Source organism: Melopsittacus undulatus, chromosome 1, assembly GCF_012275295.1.
Source record: "Melopsittacus undulatus isolate bMelUnd1 chromosome 1, bMelUnd1.mat.Z, whole genome shotgun sequence".
Taxonomy (NCBI): domain Eukaryota; kingdom Metazoa; phylum Chordata; class Aves; order Psittaciformes; family Psittaculidae; genus Melopsittacus; species Melopsittacus undulatus.
The window spans coordinates 154,715,506-154,729,370 of NC_047527.1; the positions used below are offsets into that span (position 1 = coordinate 154,715,506).

The window sequence follows — 13,865 nt, forward strand, 5'->3', positions numbered from 1 at the left end:
GGCTGTCCTCGTTTATTTTGCCTGATGGGCACTAAACTGAATGCTGACTCACTCCTACCTGGTGTAGGATATGCTCTGTGAGGTGATACTGCAAAGGAGAGGTAGATAATAGAGAGGAAAGTATGGGGAGAGCAGAAAAAAGCATCACAACAAATGCAGACTGCTTGTGGAGAAGGGGTAACTGTGTCCATCCCACACATAAATGTATGTCTGAAACCTGTGCAGCACCTGAGGATCTCACCTGAGAGCTTCAGAGCTCATCGTCACACAGGGACACTCGCACTGGCCCAGCTTGCCATTGGTGTGGCAGCCAGCCTTAAAACAAAATACAGGCAGATACAGATTGTGTTCAGGCTCTTTACAAAAGCAGGGATTTGGATTTCCCCCTTGTTCATTATTGCTCCTCTTTCTTTCATGCTTCTTCCTTGTCCCTCATCATCCCTTCTAGCCGTGTGTAAGAGGCAGCCTCATTAGCTGGCCACTGCCACAGAGCACAGTGACTGCATCAGGGGGTTGCCTGAAGCTCAAGCAGTGGCCTGGCTGCAAACTGCATATGTTGTAAGAGCCCTTTGCCCCTTAGACTTGAGAACTGGGTTTGAAATGTTCCCACCTCCGGCAGTTTTGGGATTTCTCGAGGGTCTCTGTAGGGCCACAGGGAAGGGAAGGGCAGCTCTTGTTCTGTTGGGTTCACTTGAATGAGCCAGCACAGCCACAGTTGGCTTCCAGTTGTCTGCAGGGCTTAATGCAGAGCAAACGTTCAGCTGCTTGTGAGGAAATGACTGACACTGCTTCCCCCTGGATCCATGCTGTGTGCTGTTCCCAGCAGGGAAAACCGAGGCTCCTAATTAGCCTTTGAGCAATTGCCAAGGCTGGGAAACAAACAATGTGCTGGAGAGATGGGACTCAGCTCCCACAGCAGCAACCAGCAGGATCTGATTCATTCTGCCCCCTATTCAGCACAGTGCTACTGATGGCCTGAGGTTTCCAGCCTCCTTGATCTTGCCTTTCCTCTCCTGTACCCTCAGAGCTGCTCAGTGTCCCTGTACCTCTCTCAGTCCTTGCCCCTTCCTGTTCCAAGTTGCCCCATTTCCCAGCAGGAGGGACAAGCAGACAGTGTCCCAGTTCATAATTGGGTTTCTCCAATCAGTGTATTTCTGAACCTCTATAACCGCACAGTGCCAGAACAGCTTTAGTTAAAAGAGTATTATGGGGTTGGTTGGGCCTCTCCTGCAGTTATTTTAGCTTGCTCCCTGTAAGGACCCTTGCTGAAACCTATTTTAAATGAGTGCTGGGGCATCTTTGCATTGGTGGAGGGAGAAAAACATTCATCTTCTATGTTCTGGCTTATATGAGACAGAAACATCAAATTATATATATCCTATATAATTATCTAAATTATAATCGATAATATTATAATTATAATAATTACAATATATAATAATAATCAATTATACATAGTATATAATATCTATTAATATAAAATATTAAATATAATATATTATATTCTTCCCATATCTGCTATTTTGGTTGCTTTTCCCCATTGCATGTTTGGGGAAAGTCTTCTGAACAGGTTCTTGCAAGTTGGCTGTGCCCATCTTTGCTTGCCTGCTCTATGTGACTGCATAAAGAGATGTGTGATTATGGCTGTTGGTAATGAGGATGTGAGGTCTGCCTGGTCCCAGGCCTTTGTATTTGCTGGCCATGTCTTAGCATTGTTGTGGGTTTGGGAAAAAGAGAAGGTGTTTCCCAGATGTAGGGATTCAGTGGAAGTGGCTACAACCCCCAGAACCTGATAGATGTCTCCGTTCATGAAAAGCAGTGAATCATCTGTGAGCGACTGCCTTAAACCAAACACCAACCAGCATTAGGGGCTCATTATTATTCTTTTCTGCAAACCCAATTAAAATAATTACAGGAATGTCATTAGGGAATGTTAATAGGTGATGAGTAAGATATTGGTGCTATCAATCACTGGGAGCACCTCTAGCAGTAACTTTTGTCATGGGGGAGATACTAAGAGGCATCTTTGAGCAATAGCAGTGAAAGAACAACAGAAAGCCCTGGCTGTAGCATTTAATGAGAGCAAGCACCCTGACTACAACCACATCAGGAGTCCACGGTCCCTGCAAGTCACAGCCTGCTAGTGGGAGAAGTGGGAAACCATGGAGGGAGACGAGGGAATTGCAAGGCAGAGATGGGAATAAACCAGTCTCCTGACCCCCCATTCATGTTGTACAAGGGCAAGCAAACATCTCCTCCCAAAAGCATGTGCTGCACCCATAGCCTGGCTCTGCTGGGAAGGACTCCGTGGTGGCTGCACCACTTCCAGGTCACCCTCATGCCCACTGTTCCCATGTGAGCCAGGCAGTCTCTGGGCTGCAGGCCAGCCTTTTCCTTTGAAACAAACAGAGATTCAGCCACCAACAATATTCAAATGCATAGCTGAGAAAAAGGCAGGACAGGTTTTATTGTCCTTACAGTTTGAATGCAGCCAGCAGGCAGAGTGAAAGGTGGGTTTATTGATGTGCTTATTCCTTGTGAGCCCTGTGCTTTGCCTTGCTGGGGCAGTTTTGGCCTCAGGTGCCTTCACTTCAAAAGCCTCACATGCTGTTACTTAGCCTGAAGTGAAAAGCTGAGAGCTCAGATGAAGACATAGCAAATCTTAGCCTGATGGATCACTTTAAGAGCCTTTTGTGGGCAAGATTGGTCCCACCTGGAGGAGGTGGGAGGAGCGATTTGTTTCCTTATTTCAGGAAGGTGTAGGTAGGTTTGCAAAGCATTTGGAGTAAATCTGGCATCCTGCTTGTACCCCTGTACGTGTGTATGCACACCCAAGAGCGAAGAGGTCTGTGTCCCTGCCATGCTGCAGCACATAGCCCTGATGCAGCCAGGCTGGCAGGGAGCTTAAATACAGAGGTGCACCGGGATGGGGAAGAGTACAGGGCAGCTGGAGCCACAGTGAGTTTCTTGTTTCTTGTCTCCTTCATTTTCCTCCTTTTCCCGTCCCTTGATTTCTCTATTGGCTCCTTCAGAAAGAGCACGGTTACAGCTCCATCTGCACTGCAGGTGCCCTTCACAACGTTCCCCTCTTCTTCATCTTCACCTTGCTGCTTGGTCACTTCAGCCACTAGTGCAAATGCTGCTGCCATGTTTGTACTGGGGGCTCTTTGCTAGCCCAGCTGCCTTCTCCACATGGAGATCCTGGCCATAACAGACTGCTGGGGCTGGCCTGCTCTTGGCAGCATGAAACCCCCATCTCCATCACCTTTTCTTCCCTGTCCAAGCAAACACCTTCCTGCCTTCCCTGGAGCTGCAGGGCAATGCTCTGTGCATCGTGGCCTCACTGCCCTGCAGTGAGTTCTCCTTTGTCAATCAGTTTCATATGCTGGGATTACTGCCCCTCATGGTGAGTAATAGCCTCTTATTGTCCTCTCCTGAGCTGTAGCCAACCTTTATCTTGTTTTATGTTAGATTCAGGTTGTAGCCTCTTCAGGGCAAGGACCATATATTTTCCTCTGTGTATATAGAGCGTGTAACACATGAAAGCTGGTCCAAAGACAGAGCTCTTAAATGCTATGGCCACATAAATAATCACCCTTCTTTGCATAAAGTTATGAGTGTGCCCATCTGCTCATCTGCTCCACATTTGCATGCTGAATGCAGCCTAGTGAATACAGTTAATTAGACTGCACCAACCAGCTCTCTGTATTTATAGACCACTTGAATGCCCTCGGTGTCTAAAGACCACCTGAGCTTAGATTAGAGCAGCATGTTTGTAGGACTGATTGCTGATGCAGTGCCATGTGTCTGTAACTTGAACAGTCATTAGGAAGGTCTCCTTTAGCTTCTGAAGCCTCCTGGCTGCCTGGAAACTCAACTGGATTAGCCCATGGCTGTGGTCCACTAATGTGGCAAGAGTTCCTCCTGACAGCTTGCCAGCCTGGACAGGATAAGGTCTAGTTATGAGACTTGCAGGTAAAAGACCTCATTAACAAAACCAGGGGTGTTCCATGCCTGTGCTGGACACCTCCATTTCTCCTCTCTCTGGGGCTGTTCCTGACCCTCAGTTCATCCCCCTTACCTGAACATGCAGAAACCAGCTCCATGGCCCACAGGCTGCTGCTTTCACACGAAGGGTCAGGCGGCATCATGTTTGTGGAGCACAAGAGCTGCGGTTTTACAGAGGATTTAAAACCCACTGGGGTGCATGAGAGGCAGTTTCAGAGTTTAATTTTACAGCTTTCTGGGTTTTCTCCTGTTTAATTTCACAGCTTTCTGGGAAGCGTTCCATTGAAATCCTTCAGGTGACTGCTGTGTCAGGTCTAAATTCTAAGGATGACACATGGCATCCTTATTGCATCGTTGGGGTTTTCAGGTGTTTCCAGGCAGAAACTACATGATTTAGCTTTAGGCTTTACTGACACTGACTACCCCAAGCCATGTCACCTCTAGGAACTAATGCATCCGTCTTCTTTTGTTTTCTTCCCCTCCAGAAGAACTTCATGGGGTTCTCAAGCGTTTGTGCGTTTCCTCTCCTGGCTAACCTGTGTGAGAAGATTAAACAGTATGTACAAGGCTTTCACTCCTTAACCAGAAGCAGGATATGGTACCTTTGCTTCTGTCAGAGCTCATCCTCAGTCAGCAGAGCTTGCTGTACTTTACTGCTGTTGGGTTCCTTCATAAAACCACTGCCCAGGTAGCATCCAGGGAGGCTGCCCAGAATTCAGGTAAGGTTCCTCAGAGGGCTCAGTGCAGGAAGGCCACAGCACCTTTATAACTGTGGGGAACAGGAATTAAGCAGCAGTTGCCCAGTGCTAGGAGAACCTCCAGGTACTGAAGGAAGTGGGGTGGGTGGCAGACAGGCAGCGCCTGAGAAGGGCTGAGCACAGCAGCTGGCACATTTGCCAATGTACTGGCCAGTTAACTCCGTGTCTGTTGGTTTTGTGGGTCTTTTACAGTGTTTTGAGAAATGAACTGCCTTTTGAAGACTTGGATGGAGATAAATTTAGTACTTTCCCGGTAAGCAAAGCATTTCCCTTGGTACAGTAAAACCTTGACAATAGGAATGTCTATGGGATTCTTCCTCCTTTCTGCAAAGCCTCATTCATGCGTGTGAAAACAGGTGCAGGAATAAAGCCAATGGGGGTGGTTTTGGTCATAAAGAAGTGTTCTTTCTGGATGAAAACCCCAATGATTCCTTGATGCCACCCGGGGAGATGCACACACAAAGCTGTGCCCCTGCAGAAGCAAACTGCTCTGCTGCTGAGTGCTCTGTTTACTGCATTAATGAGAGTGAAGGAAAGTCATATAAAAAACCACCCCAAATTAAATCCCCAGCTTGTCTCCTTTCTGCAGTGAAGTGTGCAAGGTGCCATTTATTAAAGCTTAGCCCAGGGCCTCTGGAATACAACCCATTTACTGCATTGGATTCCTGCACCTGGAGTTAGATTCTCATTGTAGATATGTTAAATTAAAGGTGCCAGAGTAACAATGGCCATCCTGTCTATCTGTGTGCTTCTCCTGGCTTTCAGACACTGAGGGGCTACCACTGGCGAGGCAGAGACTGTGATGACAGAAACAACACTGTGTACCCGGGCAGACGGTAATTGTCATTCATTTCAAGGCTTCAGAACTGTGACTTCTTGAAGAATGAGCTCTGTACCTGGGGCTGGCCATGCTCTAGGAGAGCACATCGCTGCATGGGGCTTGATTGCACAGTGATGGAGACAACAGGAAATGATGGAGAGCAGGGATGGGGCGCATGAGCAGGGGTGGTGCACAGGGTTCTTTCCTTTCTCTGAAGCATCTGAAACCAAAATTCGTCACACAGACCAATGAGGAGAGCAAATCCTCATTACCCTGCTCTAAGTGAGGGTTAGGATTTCAGGGAACACTACAAGCTAGGAAAAGGGCAAGGAAAAAGAATCACCCCATTCACTTCACCTGAGTGAATACGCAGACTAAAAGGGTAAGTTCCATTCAACAACATTGAGTGCTAACTTTAAATCAATATTGCATTTTGCAAGGAAAAATTGCCTGCCCTGAATTCAAAGTGGGGAAATGAAAGACCCTTCTGTGCAGAAAGGGATTTCTAGTTATTACATATTCTTAGTGACAAATGGCACAAAGCATCCCATTCCCTCAAGAGCTCCTTTATTTTCTGTAATGCTGTATATCCTTCTGTTTTAGTCCTGATAACTGGGATGAGGAAAGGGACTCTAACTGCAATGGCATATGGGTAAGTCAATGATGTTGCATCTTATATTTCCTTCCTGACTGCTGCTTCTCTTTTTTTCCTTCCTTCTGGATTAGTGTGTAGGTATTTATTTTTCTTTCTTCTGGTTTATGAACTGAATTGGATTACTGCTGTTTATTTACTGCATTTGACATTCCAAGTAATAAAACTGTATTTATTATGAACTAAGGAAACAGGGGGAAGTAGTTAATGAATGAAGTTTATTTATTGATGCTTATAATTGTTTACAATTATAGCTATTATAATTTATATCACAGAATCATATTCCATACTGGTTTGGGTTGGAAGGGACCTTAAAGCTCCTCCAGCTCCAACCCCTTCCACTGGAGCAGCTGCTCCAAGCCCCTGTGTCCAACCTGGCCTTGAGCACTGCCAGGGATGGGGCAGCCACAGCTTCTCTGGGCACCCTGTGCCAGCGCCTCAGCACCCTCTGGCAGGTTCAAGCCATTCCCCTTGGCCTGTCCCTACATCCCTTGTCCCAAGCCCCTCTCCAGCTTTCCTGCAGCCCCTTTAGGCACTGGAGCTGCTCTCAGGTCTCCCCTTCTCTTGTCCAGGCTGCCCCAGCCCAGCTCTCTCAGCCTGGCTCCAGAGCAGAGCTGCTCCAGCCCTCGCAGCAGCTCCATGGCCTCCTCTGGCCTCACTCTGACAGCATCCTGATGTTGGATGCAGTTCTTAGGTGGGGTCTCACAAGAGCAGGGGCTGCTCTCAATCCATTTCCCACACAGCTCATATTTGTGCTTTGGGATTGCCCTGACCCCGGTGCAGGTCCTTGCACTTGTCCTTGCTGAAGCTCATGTGGTTCACACCTCTCGAGCCTGTCAAGACAAACATTCAAGAACAAATTCTCCACCTCTGTTTTGCAGTGCATTTTTCAGGCACTAGATGGATGCCATCATCATCTGCCCCTTCTCTCCTCCAACAGGGTGTGGATCCAAAAGATGGAATTCCCTATGAGAAGAAGTTCTGCAAAGGTAAGTCTTTACAGTCAGTATGAAAACCAATGTGCCTTTAGTATTGATTCCCTAAATACAATAATGTTTCCACAGTCATTGCCAACGTAGGGGAAAGACTTTGGGCTTTACAACTTCATGAGAAAGGCAAAATGGCAAAAGATTGAATTTCTTTTTTATTATGAGGATGAGCAAAGATGGAAAATGGAAAGCAAAGGCTGTTGGTAATTCTGTGTTGGGAGCCAGGTGAGTTATGCTCACCCTGCCTTACATTTAAATCAGCATCCTGGGGCTGAACCATTGCCTGGCAAGACTTCTCAGCAGTTTTAGTTGAAAGGCAATTTACAACTGCTAAAGTAAGGTTAATTAGAAACCAGCCAGGTTGTTCTAGCAGAAACACTCCTATGAGTGAGTAGCGCATCCACCACCCAGCTCTGTGCAAAGAGCTCTGAGAAATTCCCTGAGTAATGTCCTTTATAAAGCATATTCTGTGGGGAGCAAAACTAAACACTGTCTGCAGAGCAGAGCCTCTGACAAAGTAACACATCCATCCCTGCATTACAACCAGGGTTTTTAGTGATTAGCAAGACCTTTCCCTGGTTTTCATGCCCAGTTGTGTCTCTGGGGTTGTTGGCACATGTCTGCTAACCGGTTTTTACTGAACAGAAAAACCCCATTGCAGGGTCTGAACAGCTCAGCCCCATTGGGAGTGATGTAGCCAGCATCCTCATGACTCCCCCAGCCAACGCTGCAGTTACTCTTCAAGCATTGCTCTCTGTGCTCTGCTCTGGTTTGCTCTTTCTGCTTGTGCGACTAACCCAATGCATTCTCTAGGTGCGGATTCACAAGGGGTCGTGCTGTTGGGAGACTCAGCTGGTGCTCACTTCCACATCCCTCCCGAGTGGATGACCGTCTCACAGATGTCAATGGTGAGGAATCGTGTTCGGGTTGCCATCAACCACCATGCTGCTGGTTGCCGTTTGCTTTCTCCGCTGTGCCGCAGGCTGCCAAAGGGAAACAAGTACAAAATCATTATTTATAGTTTTAGAAATGTAAATGTATTTATAATGTACAAATTATTAATTTATAACTTGGACATTTCCAGTCACTGCACTGGGTGTTATAGTTACGGCCTCGTGTTTGTCATTCCCCTCCCGCGGATGCTCTTCTGACAATCCAAAGGCATAGCCCTGTGCTGCCCCTCTCATCCGACCTCTGTGCAATTGGGTCAGGGAAGAGTTTGGCTTCAGTGGCCTTGTGCTGTGCCAGGGACACAAAGCAGGACATCTGGCTTCCCACACAGGGCTGCCTGTGGGATCAGTCCTGCCATTAGTAGGCTTGTTGGTACGGCTCCTTGCTGTGGAAGTGGAGTAGAAGTGACCCTGCTGACAGTCTGAGATCTGCTTTAGGCATCTGGCTTTGAAATGAGAAGTCCTGGATTGCTTTCCCTCATCTGTGGTATACATGAAACAGGTCTGGTAACTGCAGTGTTCTGAGTCTCACTGAACAAACACAGCTGCAGGTGTTTGAGGGTCACCCAAGGGTTTATGATGGACTTGTTCTATAGGAAAGGGTTTCTGTAATGACTCTGAAATATCCCTGCCACACTGATGTCTATCTTTGGGCAGCATCCCAGCGTTTCCCATTTTCAAGCCACAGAATTCACCTGACTGTGAATTAGGCTGAGCCTCAGCTGCTGCAGTTCACTGGTGTGGAATGACACAACTGAGGGGAAAGGATGATTCCAGCAAACTGCAGCTGGGTGGAGATAGAAAACACACAAGTATGCTCCTGTTCTGCACTGTTGTTCCCTATCCTGATCCTAAACCGTGGCAGTCCCTAGCCAGGAACTGTGTGTTGTCCTTCTCTCTGTTGCATGGGGGTGAGCAGATAGATCATCATTACCCACCAGCCCTCGTGAAAACCTCCTACTTGTCCACTGGCCTCTATAGAAGGAGGACATGGATGTTTTCTGGAGAGCAAAACTTATTCCATAGTGTCAGTAGTCACAGAGCTGATGGAGGTCTGAGAGTTCCATGCGTTTTCCCACTTTGGCTCCCAGAGCTGAGCTGATGTAAATGTTGCAGATTAGAGGTTGTTTTCCTTTGTTAAATGTTTATGAACAAGAATTAGGTGACTGACACTGATGGCAGAGCCAATGATAAGCACAATAAATTAGCACTAATGATAATTGAGATTATCTTGTCTAATAAAGATGCTAATAAGGCCGATGGTGATAATGATTCTGGCAGTAATGTCGGTAGCAGAGCCATGGAGGCAAGAATAGCCTTAGACTATGTCAGCGATTTATTATGTGTCTAATGAAGGTTTAAATAGCCTTTCTCTTGCTTGAAGCTTGCTGGTCCACTAGCTGGATGGGTGGAGGACTGGTAATGGCATGCAGAGGCAGAAGCTTCAAGGTCAGGATCAGGAGTGCAGCTTATCAAGTGAGTTTTGATGCCACCTCAATTCAGTCTGATGGCTGTAGAGCAACTTTAACAGGAAGGAAGCTGGTGCTCTCTGTGTAAGACCCTACAGATGCATTTTCAGTGCTCAGTTCAGTCTGGCCAGCTTGTGGAGAAGATCAAGGACTGGTTGGAAAGGAAGGAGGCTGCTTTCCTTTGCACAAAGGGTGACTCCACATTAGAGCCAGTGCCCTGCAGTGGGGAAAGGAGGGCACAGAGAGATGCGTTCCTCTCTGGTTCTTTTCTAGGACCCTTGCAGTTTTTCCTACCAAGGTAGCAGAAATACAACAGTTAAATATTAATGCAGAGACACAGCAAGTTCAGTCATATCAAACCTCATTACCTGCATCCAAAGTGTAGCAATAGTAAGAAATTACTTAATTTGCAGCTCACCTTAATTAAGAAAGTAATTGCCTGAGCACAAAAGAGCTAGCAAAACAAAATCTGAGCTAATTCAGACTTTGTCACTGCCTCTGCCTCTTGCTTGTCCTCTCTGTCCTGCTTTCTGTGCATAGAATGGCAATAGCAGCAATCCAGCTGCCTGGGGCTTGTGAAGCACATCCAGGGATGGTTTTGTGACCAGAGAGAGTGTGGAGACTATGTCCTAATCTCATAGTTAATCTGGGACCACAGCAGGAATTTGAAGTTAGGGCTCTGAAAGGGGAGGAAAAGGCATTAGTATCCCTGTGTATCCACTGTCCCCCCCTGGTGTCGAACTCAAGATACTTTGCTTTGAATGTGCCAATATTTCTTTGATAAGACACATAGAAAAATTAGTTTATCAAATGGTTTTCTCTGCAGTCAATACTAGTGTCAGTTCAGAGCTTTAATTCCCATTTCAATTGAATCTCACCCCTCGATGTGGAATTCCAAATAGGACTTCTCTCCCCGCCCTTAGGACTTTTATCATGTCTATAAGAAAATAGTTGTGTGCCTGTTAATTCACATTTAGTGAGTGTATTGTTTCATTACTTCAAGTTTTGTCTATCTTTTACCTACTTGATATAATTGGTATATTTTATACATAAATTATTTGTATTTATCCTTATTGATATTAGATTTCCCAGTCTAATTGGGAACTTACTGCTGTCTTAGCATTGGCCTCTCACAGTCATATCCCCTTTGTAATCCACTGCAAATGGATATGCTTTTGTCATATGTCCTATGTCAAGAAATGCATCGAGTTCCATTGTTTACTTGTCCCATATCAAGTCCCCTACAGCCCTCCTGATCTTCCTGCTCTCTTGCACCTAAGTGACCAAATGCAAAGGCCTGAATCATGTTCCTGCCTTCATCATGTATGCAGTGTTGGAAGGGGAGCATTTGCATGTTCCTGCAGAGCACTTGGCTCCATCATTAACTTGCCATCACCCCAGTAAATCCCCAAACACCCAGAGTATAATTACAGGGAAACAATTATACAGCTCTAAGAATGGAGTAAGCCAACTTTATTTTGGCTCATTGCTTATCACTAGGTTTTGGGTTTGCCAGGCTTTCCTTCTTTTAACAGGTTCAGCAAGACCTGAGCTGAACAGTCATTCCTCTGCCCTGAAACTGACATTAAAAATGCAGTAGAATGCAGTAGACAGGCACTTTATGAGGTCTGGCAAAGCAGAAGGAATACCAGTCAGGTGTTCTTTTGAGGTGGATGGTGTTTTTGGAATGCTAATGTTGAAAACACCGGTGAGTCTAGCAATGGATATTGTGCTCCTGCTGCTCTGTCCATCTGCTTACAGCTGACTTCCAAATAGCTGCTAAACTTTGTCTGGGATAGAAGTTTGCTTTTAAATCTCATTTTAGAGACATATTTGTCTTGAGATGAAAGCATTGTATGTGTGGAAATGATACCCTCTCTAGGAAGATGTGTTTTAAAGATCTTGGCTTTCTATTTCATGCTGAATAAAGAGCAAAATAAAGCCATGTCTATCTGTAATGCAGTAAATACCTATTTGCCCACAAACTCAAGGTGTTCTCAGGTTTCATTAAAGTAGCTGGTTCATACTATGTATTTCCTATCTAAAGGATGCAGCTTTTCTGTAAATGTGCATTCAGGATGTCCAGAACAGGTGCAAAATAGTGTAATCCTTTGGGGTTTTTGCCCCCCTATAGAAGTCAGGAGTTTGATCTGTGAAAATCTTATTAAAACCATCCCCTAGCTTCCCTCTAATCCAGTGAATCACAGGCAAGTCCCTCCCAGCTAATACTGTGATGAGTAAGATCCTGTATTTTGGGGAAAATAAGGGAATAATGCTTTTTAGAAAGACAGGCTGTGCTTTCCTCAAGAGCTCTAAGGCTTGCTTATTCCTGTGCTTAGAATAAGAAAGTTGTCTGCGGTACTTAATGCTACCACGAGAACTGGAACAGCATTAAAGTCAGTATAAAAACGACTACGAAATTCCCCTTCCAGTTAAAGGATACTTCTGCGCTTTCAGGATTGCTGGGACCAGCATTTCTAAAGGCTCATAGAAGCATCAGGTTCCCAATGCCCTCTTGTGTTCTGATTTTGAAGATCTCTTGCCATAGGAACCCTGAACCTTCTTCCATATAAGCCCAGCTTGGCATACATGCATTTAGCATCAGCCATGGCTTCAGCTGCCCTGTATTTCAAGGTAGGACACATCTAGGAGGTGAGGATGTTCCTTCAAAGCAAGATCCATCTAGAGCAATTGAGGTTAAAATATGGCATTTGAAGCTAGGCTGGAGTAAGTTTCTAATCATTCTCTGCTCAAATCTGGCACGTAGGCTGAAGCATGGCTTCTCAGCCAGAATAGTCTAGAGAATGGTATTTAAACAAGGCTTAAGCTAAAAGTCAGTATAGATCCACCTTTAGAGTGGGACATATTTGTATGTAAGGCTAAGCAAAATGCAGTCTGTTAGACCACGCTTTCCAAACTACATCCCTGCAGAGTTCAAGGTCTACAATCCTCCTGAAAGTTCCACTAACTACTCATCCTCACCCTTCAGTCCTGAAATACCTTCCGAAGTCTGGCTTTAAGTGCTTTGCTGGAACAGTGTCAATGCTGAACATATATGCAGTGTTCAGATGCAACTATAATTCTGGGCTTAAATGTTCCTTTCCAACCCAATTTGCAACTCAGTCAGGTTCTGGCTTAAACTTAATTCATTTTTAAGCTAAGCTTGCAGGAAAAAAAGAAAACGTTAAAAATTACTGGGACTTGTCCAATGAAAATACTGGTTTGGAGCAGAAAATACAAAGAAGTTGTCATAGAAGAATTTGTTTTAAGAATATTTCATTATTTGGGGGTTCTTTTTAGACTCCTCCATGCTGTGACTCATTGAAGATGATATCTTTAGGTCTATAGTGACTATGTCAATATTCCTGTCACCTTTAAAGCTAAGAAGGGATGACCACTGCAAATGGCCAAGAAATGTTGTCCCCCTCCACTTCCACTCATAGCTGTGAGCTGTGCTCTTGGATTCTTTCTTTTTGCACATAAAACTATCACATTTGATGGCAGGTTTGGAAGTTCCCTCCAGTCTTTAAAAAATAATTACTTTATGTATATATATATGTATATATGTATGTACATATGTATGTAGAGATACAAGCAAGGACAAGAGAGAGAGGAAACCAACACAAAGATAACTAAGCCAGACCCATTTTCCCCTTGGTAACTAATGCAGATCTACTGTAAGTAGGTCAAATATGCTGTTACATGCTTTAAACTGGCATCTGCTGTGCATTAGGCTGCTCAGAGCTTGGCTTCAGGATTTCTTCCCCCTCACAACCCCCCTTTTCTCACCTCTCCTCCCTTTTCCACGCATCTCCCCCCATCCTCTTACTGTCAGACCCCATAGGCATGTACTCAAACACAGCTCCCATTCATCTAAATGGTGATTTTGGGAATGAGGACTTGGTGGCAACCACAAAATTCAGCTCTTTGGCTCCTGAGCAACCTCTGACCCTCCTGGAGAAAGAATAACCCAACCTGCAGTGATGGTTTAAGGAAACCTCACAATTGCTTCAACAGAAAATGAAGCTAAGGAATTACATGGATTAAACCAGCCTGTAAGTTCTCTGATTTGATGTTTTGGTTCTTACCTTTTCCATCAGCAGTTTCTCAGTCTGAGCATGCTGGATTGATGCTTTTGTCTTTGCAAGGGTACCCCAGACCAGGAGAAGCTGAAAATTACCTTCATGTTCTCATCTCTTCAAGATGGGGCAATTTCTTG

At 45.3% G+C, this 13,865-nt stretch overlaps 2 protein-coding genes across 3 annotated transcripts in view; one reads left to right on the top strand and one right to left on the bottom strand.

The window, feature by feature from the left end:
• ANLN (anillin, actin binding protein) overlaps positions 1-13,865 on the bottom strand; it is an 819,922-nt gene that overhangs the window by 747,714 nt on the left and 58,343 nt on the right. The gene's annotated exons all lie outside the window — the stretch shown is intronic.
• The window catches only part of AOAH (acyloxyacyl hydrolase), a 52,911-nt gene that overhangs the window by 21,873 nt on the left and 17,173 nt on the right, over positions 1-13,865 (top strand). The window contains exons 6-11 of the mRNA XM_034062068.1: positions 4,494-4,564; positions 4,959-5,019; positions 5,532-5,602; positions 6,190-6,238; positions 7,179-7,227; positions 8,041-8,135. Coding sequence (XP_033917959.1) covers positions 4,494-4,564; positions 4,959-5,019; positions 5,532-5,602; positions 6,190-6,238; positions 7,179-7,227; positions 8,041-8,135 — 396 coding nt within the window. The remainder of the gene's footprint in view (positions 1-4,493; positions 4,565-4,958; positions 5,020-5,531; positions 5,603-6,189; positions 6,239-7,178; positions 7,228-8,040; positions 8,136-13,865) is intronic.